The 25,577-nt window shown below is 32.8% G+C and overlaps 5 protein-coding genes across 9 annotated transcripts; 2 read left to right on the forward strand and 3 right to left on the reverse strand.

Moving 5' to 3' along the window:
• Positions 1–916: 916 nt before the first annotated feature.
• On the reverse strand, positions 917–13,817 carry LOC138942398 (serine/threonine-protein kinase OSR1). 3 transcript variants are annotated; one of them, XR_011448306.1, is made up of 12 exons: positions 13,288–13,817; positions 8,770–8,895; positions 6,637–7,091; positions 5,784–5,896; positions 5,209–5,459; positions 4,815–4,980; positions 3,695–3,930; positions 3,376–3,490; positions 2,817–3,088; positions 2,370–2,556; positions 1,946–2,214; positions 917–1,383 (listed from the first exon to the last, which is right to left on the reverse strand). XR_011448306.1 is itself a non-coding variant. In XM_070312609.1 (11 exons), the coding sequence occupies exons 1-11, from the start codon at positions 13,335–13,337 to the stop codon at positions 2,137–2,139; spliced, it is 2,049 nt and encodes a 682-aa protein (XP_070168710.1). In that variant the 5' UTR covers positions 13,338–13,817; the 3' UTR covers positions 1,670–2,136. The 3 variants fall into 3 exon arrangements, 1 of the variants encoding a protein (XP_070168710.1); XR_011448305.1 differs by lacking the exon at positions 917–1,383 and adding an exon at positions 1,671–1,884; XM_070312609.1 differs by lacking the exon at positions 917–1,383 and having other exon boundaries at positions 1,670–2,214.
• On the forward strand, positions 6,203–16,416 carry LOC138942403 (uncharacterized). 2 transcript variants are annotated; one of them, XM_070312613.1, is made up of 5 exons: positions 6,203–6,407; positions 8,072–8,281; positions 15,270–15,482; positions 15,718–15,870; positions 16,081–16,416. In XM_070312613.1, the coding sequence occupies exons 2-5, from the start codon at positions 8,255–8,257 to the stop codon at positions 16,246–16,248; spliced, it is 561 nt and encodes a 186-aa protein (XP_070168714.1). In that variant the 5' UTR covers positions 6,203–6,407; positions 8,072–8,254; the 3' UTR covers positions 16,249–16,416. The 2 variants fall into 2 exon arrangements, with proteins under 2 accessions (XP_070168714.1, XP_070168715.1); XM_070312614.1 differs by lacking the exon at positions 6,203–6,407 and adding an exon at positions 6,870–7,146.
• On the reverse strand, positions 16,029–19,454 carry Dus3 (Dihydrouridine synthase 3). Its single transcript, XM_070312610.1, has 6 exons — positions 19,335–19,454; positions 17,644–18,871; positions 16,918–17,285; positions 16,701–16,829; positions 16,430–16,611; positions 16,029–16,216 (listed from the first exon to the last, which is right to left on the reverse strand). The coding sequence occupies exons 1-5, from the start codon at positions 19,418–19,420 to the stop codon at positions 16,539–16,541; spliced, it is 1,884 nt and encodes a 627-aa protein (XP_070168711.1). The 5' UTR covers positions 19,421–19,454; the 3' UTR covers positions 16,029–16,216; positions 16,430–16,538.
• Positions 19,455–20,000: 546 nt separating this feature from the next.
• Positions 20,001–23,210, forward strand: Rad60 (DNA repair protein Rad60). 2 transcript variants are annotated; one of them, XM_070312345.1, is made up of 7 exons: positions 20,001–20,130; positions 20,626–20,733; positions 20,898–20,952; positions 21,090–21,255; positions 21,501–21,698; positions 21,817–21,961; positions 22,068–23,210. In XM_070312345.1, exons 2-7 carry the CDS (start codon positions 20,661–20,663, stop codon positions 22,364–22,366), a joined length of 936 nt encoding a protein of 311 aa, XP_070168446.1. In that variant the 5' UTR covers positions 20,001–20,130; positions 20,626–20,660; the 3' UTR covers positions 22,367–23,210. The 2 variants fall into 2 exon arrangements, with proteins under 2 accessions (XP_070168446.1, XP_070168447.1); XM_070312346.1 differs by lacking the exon at positions 20,001–20,130 and adding an exon at positions 20,499–20,536.
• On the reverse strand, positions 22,807–25,522 carry Vha26 (V-type proton ATPase subunit Vha26). The gene is made up of 5 exons (XM_070312347.1): positions 25,321–25,522; positions 24,568–24,743; positions 24,215–24,383; positions 23,904–24,087; positions 22,807–23,663 (listed from the first exon to the last, which is right to left on the reverse strand). Exons 1-5 carry the CDS (start codon positions 25,351–25,353, stop codon positions 23,545–23,547), a joined length of 681 nt encoding a protein of 226 aa, XP_070168448.1. The 5' UTR covers positions 25,354–25,522; the 3' UTR covers positions 22,807–23,544.
• Between the last annotated feature and the right edge of the window lie 55 nt (positions 25,523–25,577).

Consider the following 25,577-nt stretch of genomic DNA (forward strand, 5'->3'; position numbering starts at 1 on the left):
GATACAACTATTTGTAAAAATCTACTTAAACTAGCATACGATTATTATCATTTGCAGTTTAATAGTAATTATGCTTATATCTCGCGTATCAAGCATAAAAAGTGTATCTCCCCTATATAAATTAAACCGCACAATTGATTTGATATATATAATTCGGAATATATATAACCATCGCATGTATATCAACAGATTTGTATATTTCGATTATTACTATACAACTAATTTTGCTCAGCAAATCTTGTGTCGCGGAATTAGCATGTGTATATATGTATCGCAATATGGCAAAGGAAAAGAGAAATCGCATACAAATTTTCCATGTCAAAAACATTTTGTTAACGATGATAGAATAGCAGAAACTCAGAGATAGAATACATAGATATGTATATTATATGCAAAATATTGAAAATTACGAAATGCGAACGTGCCCTTTACCATATTATCGTATAATGTAACTACTGCGTTTTATATAAAAATTGATAAATACAGAATCATATTGGTTATTTATATAGTTGTACTTATTTTAAGTTGAGTTTTTTGAATAATCTTTCTATTTATATTCATTTTTCAATACTTTGAGTTTAATCAAGTATATTCAATTAATTTAATATTAAGTATATTCATATAAAATTATATGAATATTCTTAATATATATTTAGTAAAATTCAAATAAAATACACTTTCTTTACAGAATACATCAAAAAAAGTTAGTTTAAAAAATAATGGGAACATTAAAAAATTATACACATAATTATTTATCTTTTTATCATAAAACTCAACTCTTACAATTTATAAACATAAGAAATGATAAAAACATCGCAAATATATATCCTTACGATTTCCAATAAATACAAGAATGTAGAAATGATGAACACTATATACGTGAAATCGTAAAGTATAGATTGCGTTAATTAAACTGTTGTTATATGTGATTCTGATTTTATCCATTTTATTTAAATAAATTTTACAAAGAGATTGATTAAACATTTTCCGAGACATACGAGATAAAAATTTTTCGATCTCTCTATCTCGCTACGTCTAAAAACTGTGAAAATATTAATTTGCTATCGTAAATCTATTTAATTAAGTACAAAAGAGTTTTATTTTATTCCAACATTCTCTATATCTGCTTTTTCCTAGCATAAAGCATAAGATATACACGAATAATCTGTACATGAAACATGGACATGATTCTATGTTCTCAGCACAAACAAATCTTTTCTTTATGTAACTAAAGCTTTGCTATTCAAGAGAAACAGCTTATTTCGGGCAAATAAATTAGATTATCAAGCGTTCTCTTTGATCCTCTAAGTTCGCTTTTATGAAATATCGCATTTTACAGTATGTATCTCTTCATCCCATTTGATACATTAATCATAAAGAAAACTGAAAACAACAAATGATTGAATGCTAATATTTACATAGATTGATGCAATACGAATGATACAATTTGGTTATGTAAAACTACAGCCATTATTGATTAGAGAGAGAGAGAGAGAGAGAGAGAGAGAGAGAGAGAGAGAGAGAGAGAGAGAGAGGAGAGAGAGAGAGAGGGAGGGAGAGAGGGAGGGAGGGAGAGAGGGAGGGAGGGAGGGAGAGAGGGAGGGAGGGGGAGGGGGAGGGGGAGGGAGAGAGAGAGAGAGAGAGAGAGAGAGAGAGAGAGAGAGAGAGAGAGAGAGAGAGAGAGAGAGAGAGAAGTGTATGCTTTTAAGCCAGTATGTGAATGATAATATTTTTATCTGCCCCGTTTATGATTGCCTCCGCATATGAACACTGATGATGTTATCAGACACGCTTGAGCACAGTTTGTTACTACTGATGTGTTGTAACAAATATGTATTTCGATTACCTACATTCTGCAACTAGCGTTTTAATTGTTAAAATTGTCTGAAAGAAACGAAAGTGTCAAAAGCTAAACTTCAAATATTCAATGATGAAACAAACTTACATGTGTTTTTTGTATGTGTGTCCCAAACTTCTTTTTTATCATCTATGATATAATTTATTTCGAAAATAATATCTAGCCGATTCATTGTTAGCTTTTGATACTCTCTGGATCATAATAGATGGTGAATGTGCATCAATTAAGAACATTATCCTGAGAGTTCAGAAATGAAGTTATATGGTAATCGAAATTGTTCAATCGGTGAGAGAGATCTGAGCAAATCCTATTAACGCCTTGTCATCTGGTATTTCGTTCGCCGCATAACCAGAATTCTGTAACAACAAGAAAAGACATTACGTTTAATGACCAATCAAATTATATAAAATATATATATAATTATTTTATTTCATCAAATATATATTAAAATATATACTTGTGTGTGTATTTGGTAAAGTGAAATGTGATATCAAAGCTGATGAAGACTTACCAAGGAAAATGTCACTGTCCGCAATTGTCCTCCACTTTCTATCAATTTTTTCAGATTTGCTGCTATCACCACAACATCCTTACCATCGACTAGACCTGCAGCGACGAGTTCCGCTGCGATTCCTTGTGCTGAGTCCACTCCGACGGTGAACTCGAATCTAATGTCGTTAAGCTCTCGTCTTTCATTTCTGCAAGGAGATACATGTAATATTATTTTAATCTTTTATCACTTAAATAATACAATGAAAATTTCTCACAACTTTGATGAAAATAAAAAGCAAGAAATAAGAAATGGAATAAATAAAAACATATTCGGAGATCTCTGAAAATAGAATGGCTTGAAAATATAAGTCTCTAAGTATTTATTATATATAGTGTGTATTATATATAGTGACGAAAAATGATTTTTGTTAGAATTTGAGCGACTTATAATAGGAATTTCACGTACCGTAATCTCAATACCAAATTTATAGGAACATTTTGCTCAGTAGCTGGTATCGCGACTTGACTTGGTGCTACCTTGATTTGACCATAGTATTCGTCGGGTTCGCCGGCGTCTTCGTCACTGCTAGCCTTCTCAATCGTGTTGACTGGCAACGTCTCTTTGGCGCCTTCGTCACCGCTCGATCCGCCACTATCTTCTTCCTCTGACGACCAGACCCATTCTCCGGTCACTGTTCGGTGCAAACGACCCGATGTACCGGGTTGTCTTTTTGATGCCTGTAAAAAAAAAGAAAGAGAATGTTTTCTTCCATATTTTATAACAAAAAGAAGCCATAAATAAAGTTACTAACGTCCACTTTGAGTTGCAAAAAAATGAGAAAAATGTTAGATATGTCTTTCTAATTACAATTTATAAAATTTCTATAAAAAATATTAAAATATAATATCTTGATAAAATATTTCACACATGAAGAGAGAGTGGGGAGGGGGGAAGGAGAAGAGGGAGGGAAGGAAAGAGCACTGTTCTGTATATCTTTTTTCTGGTATATTTTACACAAACATACCTTTTGTACACGCGTTTCTAAACTAGGTCCAATTGCCACCAATGTTTGTTGTAGATATTTCTTATCTTTAGCTTTTTTGAAAAAAGGATGTTTCAACAATTCGGTGGCTGTCGGTCTAAAATAATAAAAATCATTACTTAACAATTATAATATTTTTTGACGATTTTATATGTACCAAATATCAATTTTTATTTTTAATTTTTATATTTAAAGATATCCATAATCAATGTAATCATATAATAACATCAAATGCACCTCGCCCATTACTCATTTACTTTGATTATTCTAGCTATTTTCGTTTGCGGGATAGGACACTTGCCTCTTGGTAGGATCCTTTTGTAAACAATCAACGATCATTTTTCGGAATGTTTTCCCATACGCCTTATACTGATCTTTATCATCCGCGGCGGTATCCAGAGTTGGCGGATCATTTTGCAACGTCAGCATCAAGACCTTCATCGGGGGATATTTGTGGTACGGTGCCGTGCCGCTGGCCATCTCGATCGCCGTGATGCCAAGTGACCATATATCAGCCTTAAAATCGTAGCCATGGTCCTGCAACGAGTATGCATATCATAATTGATTTTTTGACAGTACAGCGTATACAACAGAAGGATTGCCAATATCTCGTGAAATCATGCTCGCAAAAGTCGCATGCTTGCCAGAATCTTCGTTCTAAATGTGACTTATAGCTGAAATCTTATATATATAGGATGGCCTGCTATATTATCGTAAATTTTTGGTTTAACATCGGTTTTTTTTTCCACAACAGTTCTTAAATTATAAACTCGCAAACGCTTGAAGCGTTTAAATATGTTTTTCTATTATTTGTGTGTATGTGTGTGATAATTATATCTATATATATAATTTAATAAAAATTTAATCAAGTAACGTACATTCACAATATGTAAATGCATGCAAAACTTTTTTTTTATTTTTATTTTTATTTTTAAAGTGATACAAAAATATGAGAATTGATGCTGTAATAAAATGAAAGGAATAAATTTAAGAGACATAAAATATGTCAATTGAACAAAGTAACATAATGGTATGAATATACATACCTAATTAATTATTAGCGAAAAAATAATTTTGTAAGAATTCACACATAATGAATTCATTTTTCAATGCAGTTTTCTATGTGACTTGCATAGCATGCCTAATGCAACTTGTATCATGCTCAACAAATGACATAACTGATAATTCAAATTAATTATTGGCTTAACAAAGTGCATTTTCTTGGGTTGTGCCATACAAACTTCGTGTGTCGTTTTAATGATAGCGAAAGCTATATTTTAAATTGCTCGGTCGACAGCGTACACATTTCCGATAAAATATCTCGGTTAAGTATTTCAGGTACATTTAACAAATGCATACACAAATGTAGACACAGAGAACACGCAGGCTAAGAAGTCTGTAGTGTTACTTTCCTCTCTCACCTGCTCCATGACCTCGGGCGCCATCCAACACGGTGTACCGACAAAGGTGTGCCGGACTTTCTGCCGACTCAGGTCGCGTCCGGTTGCGAGCCACGCGCTGACACCGAAATCGGCGATCTGTACCGTGCCATCCTCGCCTAGTAGGATATTACCCGCTTTTATGTCCCTAATATTATTCTGACATTAAAATTCGTTTTTATACATAGATAATATAATAGCGTCACACTTTTTTTTTTTTTTTTTAATATAATTTTTTTGTTACAGTTAATACAATTTCTAGTAAACAAATGAGAGAATATAAATCTAGGAAAGGCGTCCTAAAATTTTATTTAAATAAAGATAGACCGACGATTCTAAGAGAAAAAAAAGAAGAAAGATAGACATTTCAAAATACCTGTGAATCTGTCCATTGCTGTGGAAATATTCAAGCCCTTTGAGTACTTCTCGAAGTACCGTGGCTATGGTAGCTTCGTCAAATACTCCATGCTTGCAATTGGTAGTCCTAGTCTTATGCTTGATAATATCCAGCAGCGATCCACCTTCTAATAATCTCAGGACCAGCCAGAGTTCTTCTTTTACCACGAATGATGTGTAATAAGTTACGACATTTTCATGGTTGCAAGAAGACATCGCCTGTATCTCTTTCTACAATTTTTTTTTTCCCAAATAAAGAGTATCGATTAATAATAATTTTTTGTCTTAATTCATAAAAATTTACCAATTTATAATTAATTATAATTTAATAATATAAATTTGTTAAAACAGAGAGTTATATTATAATATTTAATATCAAACATTATTTGTATCATGCGTTGCAAACATACGGGAATACACAGCGTACATTAATTGTATTTGATAAAATTATTAATTCAATGAATGATATAATATATTATGAGAGTCTTATCGAGAATTGTGTGTCATATTGACCTGTCATCTGTTATTGAAATTCAATCAAGATATAGTACTCACCAGTAGTTCGTCCATATTTGTATTCCATTTTTCTAAATTTATTCTTTTGATTGCGCATTTCTCTTGTCGCGGAATACAAAATGCTGCATGCACCACGGCGGTCGCTCCAACCCCTAAAATTAATAACAAAATGAATTGTTTGTATTCTGTGCTATCAGCGTAAAAATTATATTTCAAAAATTTAGTTATTATAAAAACGTATCACGCGAATATTTTAGAATGATAAAAAAATACTTATTTTAATTTTAAAAGAATATCGGTATTCTTTATTTATCACACATGTGCTATTCTCTATTCATGTCAAATTTTATTCCACATTAATTATGTATTTGACAGAACTCGGGCCCCTTTTCCCCTCTCATCTCAGTGTACGCATACGGTACTGAAAAGCGCGCATCGTCCAGTCAGGATTAACTAGGTTAGGAGAGGACATACGCTACGCTTCTCTCGTGGTTTCGTGCAGCAGCACCCAGCACCGACACCGACAGTGGTAGGTGGTAGCCTGGTAGCTGCGTGACAGCGCGAGTGCAAGAAGGAAGCACGTATGAAGAAGGAGGGAGAAGGAACAAGCGCGGGGATCGGCGAACCGTCGTCCCGTTTTCGGAACAACCGTTCACCGACTCGGTACGTAAACTCGACATAAATTCTACATCATTTACATTATTTTCATGATCGTTGTCGTTATCATCGTCATTCGCGGTGCTTCTCAGTCGGGAAATAGACGACTGCCAGCCGTTCGAGAATCGACGTCGCGATACCGGCTCGCGAGCGCGCCTTCCAAGAAGGCGCGCGCGATTTTCGCACCCGGTCTCGTCACACGATCCTAATAATACCCCATAGGGGGAATACTTACCGATAACCTCCTTGAGCTCGTAATCGTCCTTGGTATTCGGCCAGCCCTGCACGACCGTGGAGGAGCTCGCGGACGCCATTTTACTGGCCAGTACCGGACCGAGACGCGTCTGCTTGCTGGCTGCTCGGGCGCCCCGGGACGACGTCAACGACGTCAGAGAAGAGCCGACGACGGTCCGCAAACCGCTGTCACGTGGTGGGACAGCTGACACGGGGGTGGGGACGGTAGTGACAGTAGGGGTGGCCGTGCGAGGAGCGCAGCGATCGTTCACCGCGGCCGCAGATGAGCCCCGGTTGTTTTGCGAGATGGATCTTGTCGTTGCTGTCGTTATCGCTGCTGTCGAAAATGCCGGCGAAGGTGTTGGTACCTTCTTTGGTGGCAGCGTGGACGAGTGGAACGATTTTTGGCGAAATACGCCGGGCGAGCACGACGGCAATATGTCCGGCGAGATTCTCCTGAAAGAAATAAATATATATGCATTGACTTGGCATACGATCAGCTGTGAACACGGTAATCTCGTGCGCAATATTAAAGTATTCACATAAAAGAGGATTGTTCAAATTTAAGATATTTTGCATATATAAGAAGAAAATTCTCTTTCAATTATTTTCAATAATAAGAGGAAAGAAAAGAGAACAATAAAATTGCTTGAGTAAATAAATCAAGATCAGAATTATGTATAGACATGCTTACGGGGTCTATTGAGACGTAACCCCATCAAAACGCGTTCGCACCGATAACTAACCCGCATCTTGATTCATTAAAACGATTGATGTTTCTTATAGAGAAACAGAGCTATCATGAGCTATGATCAACTCGCATGCACAACAAATTAATCGTAGAATCATCCATCACACTTTCTCGCTACGAACGTCCCGCGAGACTATATTCCTAATTATTAAACAGTGTGAATGTCAATCAGAGATGGTGATTGCTTTAATTGACTGGAAAAATAAAGCAATTTCCACTGATCATTAATATATCCACGATGAAATGTTACATTTTAAATAGCAGACTCTTTCTTTCTTAGAAATTTTAATTTTTGATGTATTCGTAGAAGAGATTATTTATACAATAAACGATAAATTTGTGATAAATTTTAAAATCAAAATTTTTGTATATTGTCATAATATTCTTTAGATTAGAAATAGATGGCATAAAGAGGATAATCTCTCGTATCGATTCTCAAATGCACGGATTTTATGATTCCCGGTTGTGGCTATTTTTTTCTAGAAACGTGTTAATATCTTTGTATATCTATAGTTATTATCTCTAGTTGGCAGGTCGTGGGATAAATTATTCGTATCAATACGACGAATTCGCTTAATCGACGCAATCTGCTCTATTCAGGATTGTCATGCATATCACGCGCGATTAGAGAAAATTCAATTAAACCGTATTCGCTACGGATATTATCGCCAATTTTTATTTGCAGGGGAGATATCGCGATGACGTTTTGTCGCTTAAGAGAGAAGAGGCACAGGTGAATTTACCCCTCCGAGACATATATAAAACCGACCACACGCCATGTATTCCGATTCGACAATTATACCCCATGTACGACAATTCGAGCCTTTGAAACCGTTTTCGAAATCGTGAATCTGCTGGATCCGCGACCATGTTTAGAGAGATGAATATCCTGATAGTAAGTATTAATCGTAATAATAATAATAATAATTTATAGTAAATTTGAAATAATACATTTTTCTTCGCGCAAAAGATTATACGAAAGTTCAACTTAAGTCACGTGCGATCTGACGATACAGTAATTTGCAATTAAAATCGAAATTGAATCATATCTAACGATAAGAATATCTTTTAATTTATAATCTTAAGTTTATTTTTTATAATGAACACATCTACGCAGTGTTTAAACAACAACGCAATAAGCGTTTACTTACTTCAATGAAATATAATGCCAAATATAACTTTAGGCCGCTCGAGAATAAAACTAAGTCACAAAACAGGTACTTGTAACAGTTTATTATTTAATTATCTCCTCTATATCACAACCGAGATTAAGATCTGCACTTAAATTTACGATACTTTGTCTACGATTTAATCTTTGTAAGTTGATCACGTGCCTCGATTTTTGACGTAGCGTACGCTAGTCAGTCACACTCGGTCACTCACCTACTTCTGCCGACCAAAGTCGTCAGAAATCTGCTATCTTGAAACTTCAGCTGCTCTTCCTCTGTCGATATAGGCGCCACGGCACCCAGGGTGCCCGATTTGCGCTGCCCCATGCTGCGTACGGCCCTGCAAACAGACGTACACATTCGTTAGACGGGTTGCATACCGAAGAGAGAGACTATACCTCTAACAATAAGTATAAAGAACTTAATTTAAAGAGGATCGTAAGTCCTAATATAATAATAATAAAATAAATATATATATTGTTTAGAGAATTTGTTGTAGGATCTTATTGATCGCTTGCAGCCTTCTCTTTGTTGTTTATCGATACCTTAATTGAAAAATTATAAATTGATAATTGAAAATTTTACATATATTATACATATCTCGAGAGCGCGGGTATATTCTTCAATATTATTCATCTTATTTTATTCTTAAGTCAATTATAGTTTAACAAATTTTTTATTATAGAGATATTGTTGTGATTTATATCAATATTTCGAGAGCCACATTGAGAGTACATTGATTTTTCAGATCATCCTTGTTCAGTCACTAGAGTTAGTATCGAATTGATTTTAAGGAGGCCTTATTTTCTTAATCCATGCGAGGTAAGAGATTATTCGTATCGAGCTAAAGGCTCTGGCTTCGAGCGTATGGAATATTTCTAAATTGGCGGTCGGTCGATTGTCACCTAAATATCTAGATGAGATAATTGGGTCTGGATTGGCCTTACCAGCTATTTTTAGCCACCGTGAAGGGGGTAGACCCTATCCCGCTGGCTAAAAATAATCTGATGGCGAACGGACTGATGTAAGCTTCCATTACAATGGTCCTGTTTCCTTTTGATGATTCTTATCCTGCTTTCTTTGTTGGTCGATGTGTAGAAAGAATCATCAAACCACCCGGTACTCACGAGAACAAACCCAAATTGAAAATACAGGAATTTTATAGATGCAAGTATTTTTCTGTGCGTGATTTTTCTTAATTTATTGATTTTTTAACTTATTTGATTTGTTGTTGAATCAATTCGTAGAAATATAAGATACATTGTAAATATCTTATATAACAATTTTATAGCACTATTTAAAAAATGTAATAGTTATATATATGTTAGAAAAAAATGTCTTAATTTTCGAATTTGCGTAATTTTCGATATGATCGATCCAATTTTGAAGTAACGCGCGACAACACCCACCGATTGTATTCCAACAATAAGAATCTTTCGTCTCAGCTTCAGACACCTGATTACGATTAACAAGTCTATAACGGTCTTATTCCAAAGTAATGGTCTAATGATCTCCACAAATATATAAATAGTTTGCTTGGAAATGTGACGTTTTATTCCGGTAGGTAGCAAGTCTTTATTTTAGCATATGGTCATTAACACTTTTTCCAAGGCATTTATTCTTCTTTTATTTAAAGAATTCAGTCGAGATAAGAGTATAATATTATTTGAGAATTTTCTTTTTCAAATATCAATTTTTAACTATTTTTAAATAATGTTTTATTTCTTTTATTATTAAATTTATTTTAATTGCTTGTTTTATTATTATATCTTATTATTTAGCATGTGTGAAGTAAAAATGGTTTCTCTTTTTTTTTCCTATGAGATATATACATAGAGATACCAAATTTTCTCAAACAGTTTTAAGAAAGGAGGATAGATAATTATCCGCCATTTCGTATGTTGTTTATTATCATTCGAATAACGGAGATCCTCTAATATTTGGATTAAAAGTTTAATTCACCACCGACCGGGCTAGAACAACGATTTTAATTTAATTCTAACCGATGGGCGTATGCCGCTGCGTCATCTGCTGCCTACATTCAGTTTACGCGCGACTACGATATTTCAAATTTTCATTGTTCTGTCATTTCCTCCGCCTCGTATCGTTTTGTTACGCGACAGAAGGGACATTCTATCCATTTATTTATTTTATTCGTTATTGCACTTATTAGTTAGATATACCTTTATTCTCTTCAACGCAGATCTTTAGCAATCATTAGTCTTTTGTTGTAAAATATACTTCTTGTCGTAATTTATACACTTTGTTTGTTTTAATTGCATCATTTTAACGCGCACTTTCTTTCTGTAAAAAATTCTTTAAAAAATTTTTGCAGCTTTGTGTGATTACGCTATATTTTTCTCTTTGATAAATTTTTACTTTGTAGAGAAAAGAATTTATTCTTTTTTCAATTTATTTTATTTTTTTGCAGGCTTTATAATTTTTCTGGATCTCAAGTACTATCTAATGAAAAATCCTGGATTATCTTGAGATAAAAAATTCACGTTAGGCAAACACAATCGAAAAATCGATTACTCTCAAATATTTGCTCGACAATAACAGTTTTTGAGTTATTTTTAGTATATTCTACGTTTTATGTAGATATAAATTTATTGAATTGACTTTGCATCGATCTTAGTCAACGCATACACAATTGAACAAACAAATGTGCTTCCCTATATTATGACTATTATAGTATTGCTGCGTTTCAATTTGTTTGCTACAATATGGATCATTATGGCCTTGATGACAATTCTTCGATACAGTACGTCGAAAAAGAACTTCGAAAACCTTAAGAATACAGAAATTATTAGATTTTGTTTACTTGGATAATTTTTTGGATAATTTAATTAAGAAAGTCTTCATTTTTTTCTCATCATTTATTTCGACGTGTATCACAAGAAAAAAGTATTTATGTATAATTTCTTACTTCTCTGTAATAATCATAATCTCGATTGACGTGTTATAGACCTTATGGCAGCAATTATGACAGTAATTAAAGCCGGTCGGTCACATGTTCGCACTTTCATGTATAAATTGATTAAATAATAACTGATCGTATATTTCTTAAAAAGCAATTTATGTTCTTCGAATATATTGCACGATATTCCACAAATATTCTTAATTTAAGTAACTTTGACTTTACTGAAGTGTGGTAGTGTGGTGATTCTGTTGTGCATTCAAGTGCGTGATACGAGATTTATTCTGTTCAAGTGCACACTTCTGTGCAAACGTGATACTGATTTATCTTTACCTCTGCAATTAATATTTACTAAATTAATATTTACTGAGAGAGAAAAACTGACCTAAAAATTTGGTCAACATTTGATAGAAAATTATATTTTGTATTCATGCGACATCTATTAATTATATTTATAATACACTTTTTTTTTATCCCGAATAGATTATTTATTACTATAAAAATCATTTAATGATGTTTCTCATAAGATTGATGATGTACTTGTCGGAGAAAATGTTAGTAGACGCAACTAATGAGACGATTTTATAATGATTACATATATAATTGCTAAGATTTTCAAAGAATCAAAATTTCGAGAGTTCCGCTCTCGTTTGAGTCCATTTAATAACGTTCCTCATCAATGAAACCTTTACTCAGTTAGCAAACCGAGGGTCAATTGCTTATTAACTCAGAACGTCGTGGTGGCTATTAAACGATTTCATTGTCATTGAAATTGTTTACAAAAAATGAAGATCATCGCATTTATCCGGAAACAGATACATCTCCGATTGCTCAAGCTTTCAGCTGATCTTGGAGCCGTTTCGAGTGAATTTCTTTTACAATTTCACCAAAAATAATTGCGAGTCAGAAAAAATAATGTGAAACGTTTTATTTCTTTTAGAAAATTTTTTAGAAAACAAAAGTGTCCTATCTTTAACATTGTAATTCTGCACTAATCGTACTATATTATTTGCACTTGTCTCAAACACTTGAGAACCAAACAATTTAACAGTCATGTCAATTTAAGAAAAATTAGATTGAACACATTTGAAGTAACGATGAATCTAAATAACATTGGTAGTTATTTGATGCTATATTATTGCATTCGATGTGTCATCAGATTTCATTATATATGTATATTATAAAAAATTACATCATCATGTTTTTCATAAAATTATTGTTGACAAAAAGTGCATGAATATTATTGCATAAATTGTCTTATCTCTTTTATATTTCGCAGAAACGTTCCGAACTAAGCTATAAATTTTATCAACTTTAAATACACGATGTATAAAATATATATATATATATATATATATACACATACGTAGATTACTTAAATATAAATTATTAGAATTATTTTTATATTAAAATACAAAAGGCGCGTTTTTGCAAATTTTATTACATTTTACTTACGTTTATTTATTATTTTAATCGATATTTGCGAGGATTATAATGAATGTTTATATATATATATTTTTTTTTTTTTTTTTTTTTTTTTTTTTTTTTTTTTGAGGGCGCGCGTATGTCTTTGATTTTTATGTCACGTTGACATTGAAAGCGGTCGTCATATTAGACAAATAAAGCTTGGAATCGGACGGGGTCGCGTTTAATGTGGCTATTTTATTCTCATGTCACGTTGACATTGAATGCCATCCTGATAGGCATATAAAACTCAGAATGAAAGAGTCATGTTAATAACTTCTAATTTTTTTTACAGATTTTTGAAATCTCGATACGTATAATGTTTATATTTTCCAAGATTGATCTCACCTGGCGGACGTTGACTTCACAGAGCCATTCGCGTAAAGATCAGCTGCCATAACATTGGGTGTCAGGCCGACAGCATCTCAATCGTGGATACTCTGCAGGATGCACGAGTTGGAATCTCGTCAATTATTGAATCCTCCTCTTTTCGTGTCCTTCTTATAATCGACGATCATATATTCAACAAAATCTTCAGAATTGTCTGTCTCACTGATAATCGTCAACTGTGTCCGAGCTTATTTCACCGCAGATAAAACACCCATCATCTAAACATCGATCCAACATTATCTCTATGTCACAATACACGACCAATCGACCAGTCGGTTCTTATATACTATGTTTCAATTATAAGGTAATGTGAAAATTCCGTCAAAGACACATGCGATGACGTCGACGCGATTTCGAAGAGACAGAACGAAGAAACACGATTGCAATTTCGAGGAAACTACTCTCGCTGTCGTACTGTCGACTATGGTATTCATCGGAGGAGACGTAGGATCCTCCTATGCCCGCCGTCGTGACTGAACTATGTATGTCAGACGGGGGCACTGTCAATTGGATAACTACTTATCCCACATTGGCACAGTTGATGCGTGTATGTAATGCAACGTACCTCACCGATGCTGAAAGCCAGCAGCATATAGTGTCCACGTTCTCCCCCACCTTCTCGATCACTTTATCTTTTTCTTCTTCTTTTTTCATAAATATCTATGTCCCTTTCAAGATATACAGTGCAACACGTTATCATTTTTTCTATACCTAACGTTTTTCCAATGTTTTATTTCATTTTAAATATTTTGAAATCTCTTGATAATTGTTATTGACAACAGAAACTTGATGATTCTTTTTTAATTGTTTCGGTTGAATCCTTCTTTCGTATATAAGTTGAATGAGAAAAGCTTTTGATTTAAACTCAGTTTAAAGGTCCTGTAGGGTTTTCTCCTTACTTTTCATTTTCAAGAAAGTCAATCATTGATCTATCATCACTTCTGATAGCGCTTATTGACTCTGTTGCTTGAAATCGGAAAAAAGAAACACCACGCAGCTGGAAGAACGCATATTATCTCATGCGTATATTCTGTCGTCACTTCGGTGGTATTGTGAATTAACTTGATGACGCGGGGAAGGATAATTTGTATCATACGACACACACAGCTCAATCATGCCGACCTTGCGAACCAACTAATACCGATCTTCGCGAGAAAGCCGTTTCTATTGATAAATCCGAACGTTCTTATTAATGGCATTTATTACGTGCAGTAAGATATCTCATTTCTTCATTCTTATGCCATGTGTCATCATCTTAAATATATCGTCGAGTTTAAATCATGATAATCTATAAATTTCATAGAAATTAGTTTTAATATAAAATTTGCATTGCGCAAAATATTTAATCGCCTCTTTTTTAGAAAAAAAAAAAAAAAAAAAAGATTATACTATCGAAATTTCGGAAAAACAATTTTTGAGAAATCTTTCTTTAGGAAATCATTTTTTGTGACATAATAAAAGATAAAATTTGGGATAATGTTTTTCGAAGGAAATTAAAACCAGGAAATAAAAGAATTGATAGGAGAAATTGGAGATTGCCGCATATCATATTTCATTTATGACAGATAACGTGAAACAATTTCGACAGTTTGCAGTGCCCTATAAACGAATGATTCATCCCAGCTCCGTTCCCATTTGCGGAGTGGACTCTCCGCGCGCGCGATTTACGCATCACCGAGTTTGATGGATCGCTAAAGGCTACTGACTGAGACCTCCATCGAAGATTTAGGTTTTATCAATGATGCAATACACTTGAGAGCAAATTCTATATCATTGATAAAAGAATAATCGAATGCAATATGCTATTTTTTCATAATATCAGAATGTGTTATTTGTATAATGTTTATCTAAAAGAAATAGTATAGCCAAAAAGTTTGATTTTGGAGTTTCCTCTATTTTTTTTTCTATTTATTTGCAAAGGTATTATATATCTCTTACAGATTGCCGAATTCTTTATTCTTAACCACGTGTCCTACGTGCTGAGTAGACGATTGAATCTCACTCACAATCAGCTGATTAAGGAGAGTTTGGATCCTGAACTCTACTACCAGAACACTCTACGTGACATATCATCGAGATACGTTTCTTATTACAACGCGGAAAATGGGTTGAACAAACTGCAATTAGAGAGAGATAACAGAAATTTGATTGCCGTTAGTGAATTATATCTTTTAATTCTGAAAATTAATCATTCTTCATTAAGAAAAACATTGAATCAGACATTAAGTCAGATATTCTAAAAGAAAGATTAGAAATTAAATTACGAAGAAAATTGTACGTGATTCCTTTTAATTCGTCCATTTTCTACATGTTCGTTCCTAATTTAAATCTCTTCATCACATATTATAAGATAAATATCTATATTAATCTCCTCTTTTGCTTACATAGGAATACCGCAATCTTTGCGAGACAATAACGAGGAGAGTGGAAATTGCCGATCCCGATTACGAGTATCAACCTCCGCATTATCACGAAGTCTTCTGTAAGAGTTATTCATTGCTAGATAACAATGAACAAATGATGACGAGGTCTTCGCAACAGGTAAACTTGGACGTAGCGATGTAAATACGCATAAACTCAAGACAGCGCAAGTTTAACAACCGGAAAATATGGCTTAAAATAAAAATTAAAAGAATTGATATCATAAAATAATTTCAAAACTCTAAAACGTGTTAAATTTAACAGGGAATTTGTTTTTTATTTAATTGAATTTTATAATCTAAAGGATTTAATATTTTTTTTATTTTTCAGAAATGCGTTAATCCGATATTTCACTGCATACAGAGAAGTCGAATTCTATCTCTAGTCAGACGTCGCTGGGAAGACGAATGTTGGGAACCATACACCAAGGAAATCGCTAGCGGTTGTGACTGTATGTGGCCGGTCACTACCTTGGGCGAGATAAGCGATCATTATTAATTCAATAGAAAATTCGTATATTAGCAAAGTTAAATTTTCGCTATACAGTGCAAAGATATAGCGAAGATTCGTCGTTCGCATATATTCGCAGCAAACAAAATTTTTCTCAAAAATATTTATTTATTGTATTATAAAAGTAAATATGTGAATGAAATATAACAAATATCGCATTCGATATTACATTTCACCGTGATCGATCCTTCTTTCTCTAGTTCGTTTGTTGTGAAAAATTATACAAAAACATTATTCATTCGAGAATGTTTCTCTATAATTTTTTTCTGTAATAGATTTCACTTCCACGAATTTGCCTTATGCTTTGGTAAGAAATGAAATCCATCAGGCACTTTTCCGAGCAACATTTCGCTAGAAATAAATGAAATTATCAATATCGTGATTATAGTTGACCCTTACTTGTCTCAATGAAAGCTAATAATCTCGAAAAATAGCCTTACGATAACTTCACCCAATCGGCACAATTGGAACTGGCCATCAACGTCTCCATATCATCGCGACCTCTGTAGAATGGCGGCCTTTCGTTAATTCTCTGCGGCGGTCTCTCCAGAATTCCAACAGGAACATATCTGCAACATGTTTCAAATGAATGTAAATGAATGTAATTGAAAAATATTGTAACAGCAGAGAGAAACTATCGTCTTAAAGCAAACTTGCCTGTGAAGAAAAGAGATCCATTCCAACATGAATCTTCTGGTGGTTTCAACGCCACGTGTATCGGATCCCCAGTGTTCAAGTCCGTAATTTGCATACTTCTTGAGAATATCAAATCTCTCAGTGCTCGATATATCGATCAATCTTCTCTCCTTTATCTCGGTGAAGATCCACGGCTTAATCAACGCTCCGCGTCCGATAGTGATGCCCTGTACCGTACCGCAAATCTTTTTCATTCGCTGATAGTCGTCGAAAGACAGGATATCGCCGTTTCCGAACACGGGTATTGGTTGCGCCGCCATAGCGCATTTCTCTATGTACTCCCAATCGGCCAGTTTCGTGTATCTTTGTTCACGGGACCTGCCGTGAACCTGGAAGAATCGCCGAATATTAATAAAAGCTGAAAAAAAGAATAATTCTTTGAATTTTTCGAAAAGACCATGTATGATACATGTACCTGATATTTTTTAACCCCCCTCAAGGTAAGTAATAATTTCTTTTAATATTTCTGTGATTATATGATTATGGGTATTTTATTCTACAGTGATATAAAAGTATATAAAACTATTGTACACACAATTGAATTTTTAATATTGTAGGGATTTTTCGAAGAAAACTGTTTTGCTTTTGAAAAGTTCTATTCTTTTGGGGAATATACTGCGACGAGAATACAATTTATAAGAACATACAACAACAAGAATACAAGGAACATAAATTCAACGGACTTACAGTAATCATAGACGCACCCCAGTCTCGAAATCTTGGCATCAACTTATGCGCGATCGGTTTATCCATATAGACTCCAGTTCTAGTTTTAATAGACAATGGTATGTCCAACACTTGGCTAATAGACTTTACCACGCTCTCGAGTACGTGCAATCGATTAAGCATACCACTACCGCCGCCCTTCCTGTAAATCAGATCGATCGGGCAACCGAGATTCAAATCGATGAAGTCCACGTCGATCTCCTGATTCAACAATTGAGCGCATCGTGTTAGTACTCCTGGATTATTACCACAAAGCTGCACGCCGAAGATATTCTCACTCTCATGTCGCTTCACCAATGCCCACTCTTCTTTCGCGGCCTTCAGTATCTTCGGCGCCAATGCCATCTCGCCACAAGTGATGTCGGCCCCATACTCTTTGCAAATCCTTCGAAATGGCAGATTGCCCACTGTAGTTAAAGGACTCAGCAGTATTTTGCCATTCCAGTCGATCAACTTTTTCTCTGCCCGTTGTAATCTAATTAAATCGCTATCATCCACAGGTCCGAGTTTCAATTCCTTTGTACTATCACTTGGATTATCACAATTAAAACTATTCATTTGCATTTTATCCTCTGTTTCATTATCTGAACTATATAATTGTGTCTTGTTTTTAGATGGATCGTTAACTTTGACGATCGCTTCCGCCTTGGAGAAATTAAAATTGTGTTTGCGCAATTTGTTTTGTAGATCCTTGGATAAGTGATTTTTTATGGCTAATGGACGATTTGTATATTCCTCGAATTTTTTTTCGTCAATAATGTTAAAGCCATCCTCGGTCAAATGTCGTGAACCCATTCTGCATGTGATTCCTCTTGGGCACTTGCCGGTCAAATTGAATAGGTGGCATTCTACAGCGATGTCTTTTGGTTTGATTTTTAAATATTTCTTCCGATCATGCAGAAATGTGCAACGTTGATTCAGACATTTTTTTTCAGGCTCATCTGCTGTTTGATCCGCAACCCAAGGACATAGATGCAATTCTCTGGAAATTTTAAATGGCACTGGCCTGGCCTTATTTTGACCCCTGAGCTTCCCTTTCTTGTCATCTAGTTTGAGTTTTTTAACAGGTGTTTCGTCCAACGATGGTGTATCTGCATCTTCTGCGCTTGTATTCACAGATATTTTCTCTTTATCTGTCTCTGTCAAGCGTTGCTCATTTAACTGTCTCAAGTGATCCTCGATAATAAACCTACAATGTCATAAATATGCCAATTATAAGATAACAATAAACAAGATAATATAATAACCATTAGATAGCTGCTCATATCTCAGAGATATCATGAATTACATGGAAAAATTAATGTGCAAATGCAATAATATCCGAAATGTCAAATAATTTTTATAAAAATATATAGAAACATGATTTACCATATTTAATATGAAAAAGAAAATTCCATATTTTAATTAATATATTATTCAATAGAAAATTGTGGAGAGGGAAATTATAGATCCTTCAAGGTTTCAATATAAATAACAAAGATTTAAATAAAGATTCCAATACAATTTTAAATCTTGTAATGAGAACCATGTATTGTATAATAATAGACACAATTTTTACAAATTATAAAAGGAATAAGTACTTGCGGTTATATCTATATAAAATTTACTGATAATTAAATAATTAATGTAAACCACACGGTATATCTACGTACTCTTTTTTTATAAGACAAACACCCTTCTGTTTATCCTCGTTAGAATCGAACGAACAATCTCCGCACTTCTCGTCATAAGCCGCCATTTCTCAGCACGTGTGTATTGCATCCCAGTATTGGTAGTTGGTAGGTGCCTCGCGCCGGCGCAGTACTATAAGCACTAGCAGACGCTATTAGAACTCAGCCGAGCAGATATTTCTTTGTAAAATGGGATAATGCTGGATCTCTCATGAAAAAATAATAGAAAATAAAAAAATAATATATCTATTATAAATAAACATTACAATTCATAATTAAAAATAATAAAATTTTACTATTTCGATATATTAAATAGAAATTTAATATATCTTATATATGTAAATGTAATTAAAGCCTTACACATACGACATTAACAAAAGATATAAATAATTTATAAGGGTTTCAAAGCATTGGACGTATTGAGCGGAGAAAATCGCTCAATAGCAATCGAACGTGATTGGCTCTTATTTTTAGAAACAACAAATGAACGTCGAGTTTTGAAAAGACGATAACGAAGCGCTTTCTCTGCCGAACGTCGAACGCAGTCATATTCTGGACAATATCAAAGTACAGGCCTGTCGACATCGATCATGTGGCATAAATGCGCATGCGTATAACGCATGTAAGCTTAATTAATTAAGCTTTTTTTTCTCCCCCGTATATTTTATTTTCACGATCCCCAAGCTTTCAGTAAATCCATTTTTTAATATAATTCAAGTGCAATTAATCCATGTAAAGATCCAGAAGCAAACAAATATCTATCACTCTAAGAAAGAGTGTAATATTATTTATTCTTTATTTTTCCTTCATATAATATTACTTGTATAATATTTCCTCTGTAATGTATAATATCAAAATTAATTTGTCTTTTTGAAATTTGTTCGGGATTTTAATTTGCATTATTTCTTAAGATAATTTTTGATGAGAATATTAAAAGATTCACTTTTCTCCAGCTCTTTCTACTTCTCTTATGACAAAGTTAGATTAAATTAGGTTAATGTCAAGTTATAATTCTCTACAGATTTGTCAGCAAATCTCATCGTAGAAGATATTATATATTCGCGATAAACTGAAACATTTGTTTTAATCTTATTATTTCAAAATAACGGAAGGAATTGACACAATTGATATTTTTAAATTTTCGAAATCACATGTTTACATTTATAGTATTTGATTTTACAGAGGTTACATTTGATTACTAATAACAAATAAGTCTCGAAATTTCTGCGAATATATATTTTATTATTCTATATCTGAATTATTTATTTTTCAGAAAGTTATATATCTTAAATTGTATGAATATTCATAATGGATAACATGACATCGGATATTTCTTCGGATGAGGATGACCCATATGCAAATTTTGCTAGTCGTTTAAAAGGTAATACTTTCTCTTTATTTATGAATCCACATGTATTTATGAGATTACACACAAAAGACAGTTATGTGAAATATTATATTGAAGTTAAGATATTTGTATGTAATATTTTGAGTATATTAGGATATATACATATTTTTTATGCAATATAATATTTCTGTTTTCAGCATTAAAAGAAAAACGAGAGAAACTTTCTGAAGAGATAGAAAATTTTTCCATTGAGTATGTATTTACAAAAATTGTGTGAAAATTTATTATTTGAAATATAGTAATTATTGTTAGCTAATATGATATTCAGAACAGATATTGCAATTTTAATATTGTATGAAAAATATTTATAATTATTTGATTTATTTTAGCATTAAACAGCAAAAAAATAGTGAAGAAGAGACTGTCAAAGAAATAAATGGTAAAGAAACAAACGGTGATGATATACAAATACAAAGAATACAAAGGAGGATGGTAAGAAGTAAAAGAAATGAAGGTATTACTACTCGTGCTACTGTTAGGCAAACTAGGGGAAGGGTAATATTTTTTTCATATTTATATAATATATGTACTATTTATCTTTTCAGCTTTCAAGTTTTTGATAATTATTGGCATATAAGTGTATCTTTCAAAATTTAACTTATACTATTTCCAAAATGAATATATTTATATCATATGTAAAATATGTCAAATACATTATGTTTAATTATTATGTTACATTATGTTTAATACATAAGGAATATATATGTGATTTTTATATTTGGTATATCAATATATTTCAGCATCCGCCAGTTGATAATCTAGAGTATGACGTGGAAATCGTTTCTATGGAAGAGAAGTCTAAATCAATCCCTGAAACTTGTAATAATGATGTAATTGCATTGTCAGATGATGAGTTTTCCATCAAAGATGACAATTATGAAATGAATATTAAAGTATTTTGGAGATCAAACAGAATTGATCGTTTAAATATGCATAGGGTATGTATGTTGATTATCAGCTTGTAACATATTCTTATGTCATCTTATCATGCTTATCATACTTATCATTTGATAGATATCTTTCCATAAGTGTAACCATCAAATTTTCTTATTATAGCATGACAATTTCCAAGGAGTTTTTCAATATTACGCTGATTTAGAAAAAGTTTCTGTGAATGAAATTCTAATCATGAAAAAGGATAAAATCGTTAATCGTACCGATACACCAGCATCGCTCAAACTTTCAGTTATAGATATACTTGGTATAAACGAGTTGTCGATTTTGCAATAACAATAATAATAATAATAATAATAATAATAATAATAATAATAACAATAACATAATGATCGTTTTGCATTTATGTGCAGATGGTGGGATAGTACACCCAAATATGAATACGTTGTCGGAGGATAAAAATAACGACGAGGACAACGATGATATATGTACTATTAAAATACAAACGGCCAACAAAAAGCAATCGTTGACTATTCCGCTTAAAAAGGATCAACAATTTAGGGCGTTATTCTCTAATTGTGCCGAGAAACTTGGTATAAAAGAGAGTAACTTGAAGTTTTATTTCGACGGAGAACAGATAAGGCCAATTGATACTCCGGAATTATTAGATCTCGAGGGAGAAGCATGCATCGATCTACATATCTCTACATAATACATAATAAAACCAAGTCAAAATCTTTTATACAATTTAGCGAATGTCTTATATAATTTTCTTACTTGCAGTTGTTTGTACTATATATCATATTATCTTATTAATATTTAATTATACAAGTAAATCATATCAATTGCAAAAATATACGAGTCTCCATCTAGTAGAACAAAGAATATAAATCGACTTTTCAGATAAATATCAAACTGCGTTTAAATTATCAACAGTAATTTCCAAGCAGATTTCAAGATATTTTTATTTATTCATGCGTGCTGCGATATATTGTCCATATGTATAATACGAAACATAGTATCTATTAGTTTTGCAAGAGTATATAATGAATCTAGATTTAAGAATATATAACATTCAACGAATATACTGTATTGCAGCAAACAAAAAATATTGAATAATTATATACACATATATTTATGTATAATTATTTGCTATATGCCATAAAACTTAAAATATATTCGATGTTGCGTTACATTATACTCTTGTAGAACTACTCTTCAAAGGTACTCTAATACATTAACAGTGAATAATTTACTCATAATTACTACATTATTATATTTATACATAATGTACATGATAATATACTGATATGTTCTATATGTATATAAATGTGTATCATATTTATATACATATAAAGCACATTCTATACATTGTATGATACTGCATAATATACCGACTGTATTACATTCTTCTTGCAATCGCTATTCATTTTAACATAAGCAGCCAGAAACATCGATTATTACCATTAATATATATCTCGCTCGTGTTAACATTCCTAACCGACTGAAAACTGACGAAGTACACTTTGTTTTATTTATGAACACCAATTTTAACAGGTAATTTTAATAATTGATATATCTTAACAATGAAATATTTGATATATCGCTATACACATTTTACACGGTTCGCGATTACCTGTTAGAGTAAAGAATAGATAAGATGAAAAACTAAAAGGGCGTCTTCGAAGAGTAATGTACGGTTTACGACTATTACAATGATAAATATTGCACATTAATCCATTAAATACTTTCATTGAAAATATCAAACAAAGAATTTCATTAGAGATATTGTACTAATTTTATTCTTCACAATATTTGATAACGTGATAACAATCTGTTGTTAAATGGGAATGTTTTGGAGAGTTTCAAGTAACTGTCGAAGGAAATAATTTAATCGTTAAATTTACGATTAGGATTGGAACCGAACAGAGCGGAACGGATTTCGGGTACCAATTGTTGCGCTATCAGCTCCAATCTGGTTTCCAGAGTATTGCTAATCTTTATGCGTCCTGTATAACGATTAAAGATTATTTCACATATTAATATATGTTAATTAATTAACGTAAAATATGCAATAATGCCAAATACATATATAATGATTTTATTAAAATCACACGTTTTAAGCCAATAATTAAGCAAAAATTACTGTGTGTAAATTTATATAACACATTACAAATATTTTTTGCATTATTTTTGCAATGATTAATAACTTTATCCTTAATGCAACAGAAACTTTTGGATATAATTACCTCTCGATGCTAATAACTCTACACCTCCGCAGCCTTCATTGGGTAAGAAATTATCGGTATCAATTTTCAAAATAACATCCTTCTTAGTCTTCTCCTTATACTCTTGCTTAACAGTGTCAAAAAGAGATTCCACAAGAGGTATGTCGACTTGACGAACACGAAGGGTAATGTTTAATTCTGTTAGCTGCAAATATTATATCTTGGAGATAATAAAAAATTTTAATAAACTTGTTCTTTCAATATTTATAGATACAATAAAATTATAAAAATTTTAACAGTAGAACAAATATTTAAAATTATAGAAATATTACTTGATAAAGGCCTTGGATGATTAACAGCTGAAGAATTTCCCTATATTGCGCAGTGTTATGAGTTATTTCGCCTAATCTCTTTCTAGCTTCGTCAAGAACATTGCGTACATGATCTTCGCGCACTTTTAAAGCTTTCAATCGGGCTTGATTGAGCATGTTTGAAGATTGTCTATAAGAATAAAAATATGAATATAACAGTACAGGCATATATTAGAGACCACTTTATAATTTTGACAATTTTTTAGAAAACTGATAAAGAATCAAATTTTTTTCAATTTCTTGAAATTATATATAGATTAATTTAATATAAATTGATTCTTATATATAATAAAGTAATATTTTTTTATGCATACATCTTTTTTTGAAGTTCAACTTGTTTTTCTTTCTTCTCATAATATTCCATGATCTTAAGACGCTGCTGTTGCACCAGACGTCCCTTCTCAATATTAAATTCTTCTTCCGCTTTGGCATCTATTTCCTCTGCCTTTTCATTGGCTTCTTGTTCTATGAAAGCCATCATATGCTTGATCTATAATATATAATTTTTCCTTTAATGAATTGTTATAATATACAAAATTCAGTATTTTCAAATCTTTTCAAGAGACTTTAATATATAATTTTTTTTTTTTTTTTTTTTTTTTTATGTATATAATAGATTAGATAAAAATATATTCTTTAAATCATATGTAGTAGTCGAAAGTTGTACTCCTGTTTAATTGTTATATAAAAATAAGGAATACAAAAATTTTAGGGATATTTAAACAAGACACATTTTTTTCGACAAAACGTCAGCTGCTGTCAAAGTTTTCAACAAAAGATCATTTATTGATCCGATTTTTCTCTAAAAGCCACACAAGCTTATTCGACTTTCTGTTTCTGATTTATACAAGATATAATCTGAAAAGTTATGAGACCGATACCTATGTAACGTGCAGCGTAGGTATATCGAAAACGTCGAGATATATATTTAACGAAAAACAGTATAGCGTAGCACAATAATAAATAATCGTAAAGATATTAATAGAGCACGAGAATATATATGATACTCTCTACAAGTACTTAGAGAGACAGAATCGAGAAAGAATAGCGGGGATTTCTTTATTAACCTGCTTCTGGACATCCGCGTCGCTGAGTGCCATGGTGAATCAATGTGATTTCTCCTCGAAGAGTCGTTCAAAGAAATTCGTCGACAGCTATACGATCGAGAATCACGTTCAAGAGAAGTCAAGTCAACGCCTATGACGGCACGTCAATCGTCAATTCTCGCGTAACGTCGGTCATATGACCTGAAATGTGACCGTCGTTCCGAAACGCACACGCGAAACGTGACAGCGCGATCTCGATAGACGCTCGTCGTGCGAAT

This window comes from Polyergus mexicanus, unplaced genomic scaffold (assembly GCF_030449975.1).
Source record: "Polyergus mexicanus isolate NDT 795.1 unplaced genomic scaffold, iyPolMexi1.0 SCAF_22, whole genome shotgun sequence".
Classification (NCBI taxonomy): domain Eukaryota; kingdom Metazoa; phylum Arthropoda; class Insecta; order Hymenoptera; family Formicidae; genus Polyergus; species Polyergus mexicanus.

Bases quoted from the DNA above. Each gene is read 5' to 3' on its own strand.
- LOC138942398 (XM_070312609.1), bottom strand. From the start codon at position 13,337: ATGGCAGCTGATCTTTACGCGAATGGCTCTGTGAAGTCAACGTCCGCC. The intron at 7,092-8,769 runs GTGAGTGACCGA...TATTTCTTTCAG, and splicing joins ACTTTGGTCGGCAGAAGTAG to GAGAATCTCGCCGGACATAT. The intron at 3,089-3,375 runs GTATGTTTGTGT...TTTTTTTTACAG, and splicing joins TAGAAACGCGTGTACAAAAG to GCATCAAAAAGACAACCCGG.
- Rad60 (XM_070312345.1), top strand. From the start codon at position 20,661: ATGGATAACATGACATCGGATATTTCTTCGGATGAGGATGACCCATAT. The intron at 20,734-20,897 runs GTAATACTTTCT...TTCTGTTTTCAG, and splicing joins TTTTGCTAGTCGTTTAAAAG to CATTAAAAGAAAAACGAGAG. The intron at 21,256-21,500 runs GTAATATTTTTT...AATATATTTCAG, and splicing joins TTAGGCAAACTAGGGGAAGG to CATCCGCCAGTTGATAATCT.
- Dus3 (XM_070312610.1), bottom strand. From the start codon at position 19,420: ATGGCGGCTTATGACGAGAAGTGCGGAGATTGTTCGTTCGATTCTAAC. The intron at 16,830-16,917 runs GCAAGTTTGCTT...AACATGTTGCAG, and splicing joins TGGATCTCTTTTCTTCACAG to ATATGTTCCTGTTGGAATTC. The intron at 16,612-16,700 runs GTAAGGCTATTT...ATTTATTTCTAG, and splicing joins GCCGATTGGGTGAAGTTATC to CGAAATGTTGCTCGGAAAAG.
- LOC138942403 (XM_070312613.1), top strand. From the start codon at position 8,255: ATGTTTAGAGAGATGAATATCCTGATA. The intron at 15,483-15,717 runs GTTAGTGAATTA...TTGCTTACATAG, and splicing joins ATAACAGAAATTTGATTGCC to GAATACCGCAATCTTTGCGA. The intron at 15,871-16,080 runs GTAAACTTGGAC...TTTATTTTTCAG, and splicing joins TGACGAGGTCTTCGCAACAG to AAATGCGTTAATCCGATATT.
- Vha26 (XM_070312347.1), bottom strand. From the start codon at position 25,353: ATGGCACTCAGCGACGCGGATGTCCAGAAGCAG. The intron at 24,384-24,567 runs GTATGCATAAAA...TTATTCTTATAG, and splicing joins GTTGAACTTCAAAAAAAGAT to ACAATCTTCAAACATGCTCA. The intron at 24,088-24,214 runs GTAATATTTCTA...TAATATTTGCAG, and splicing joins TCATCCAAGGCCTTTATCAA to CTAACAGAATTAAACATTAC.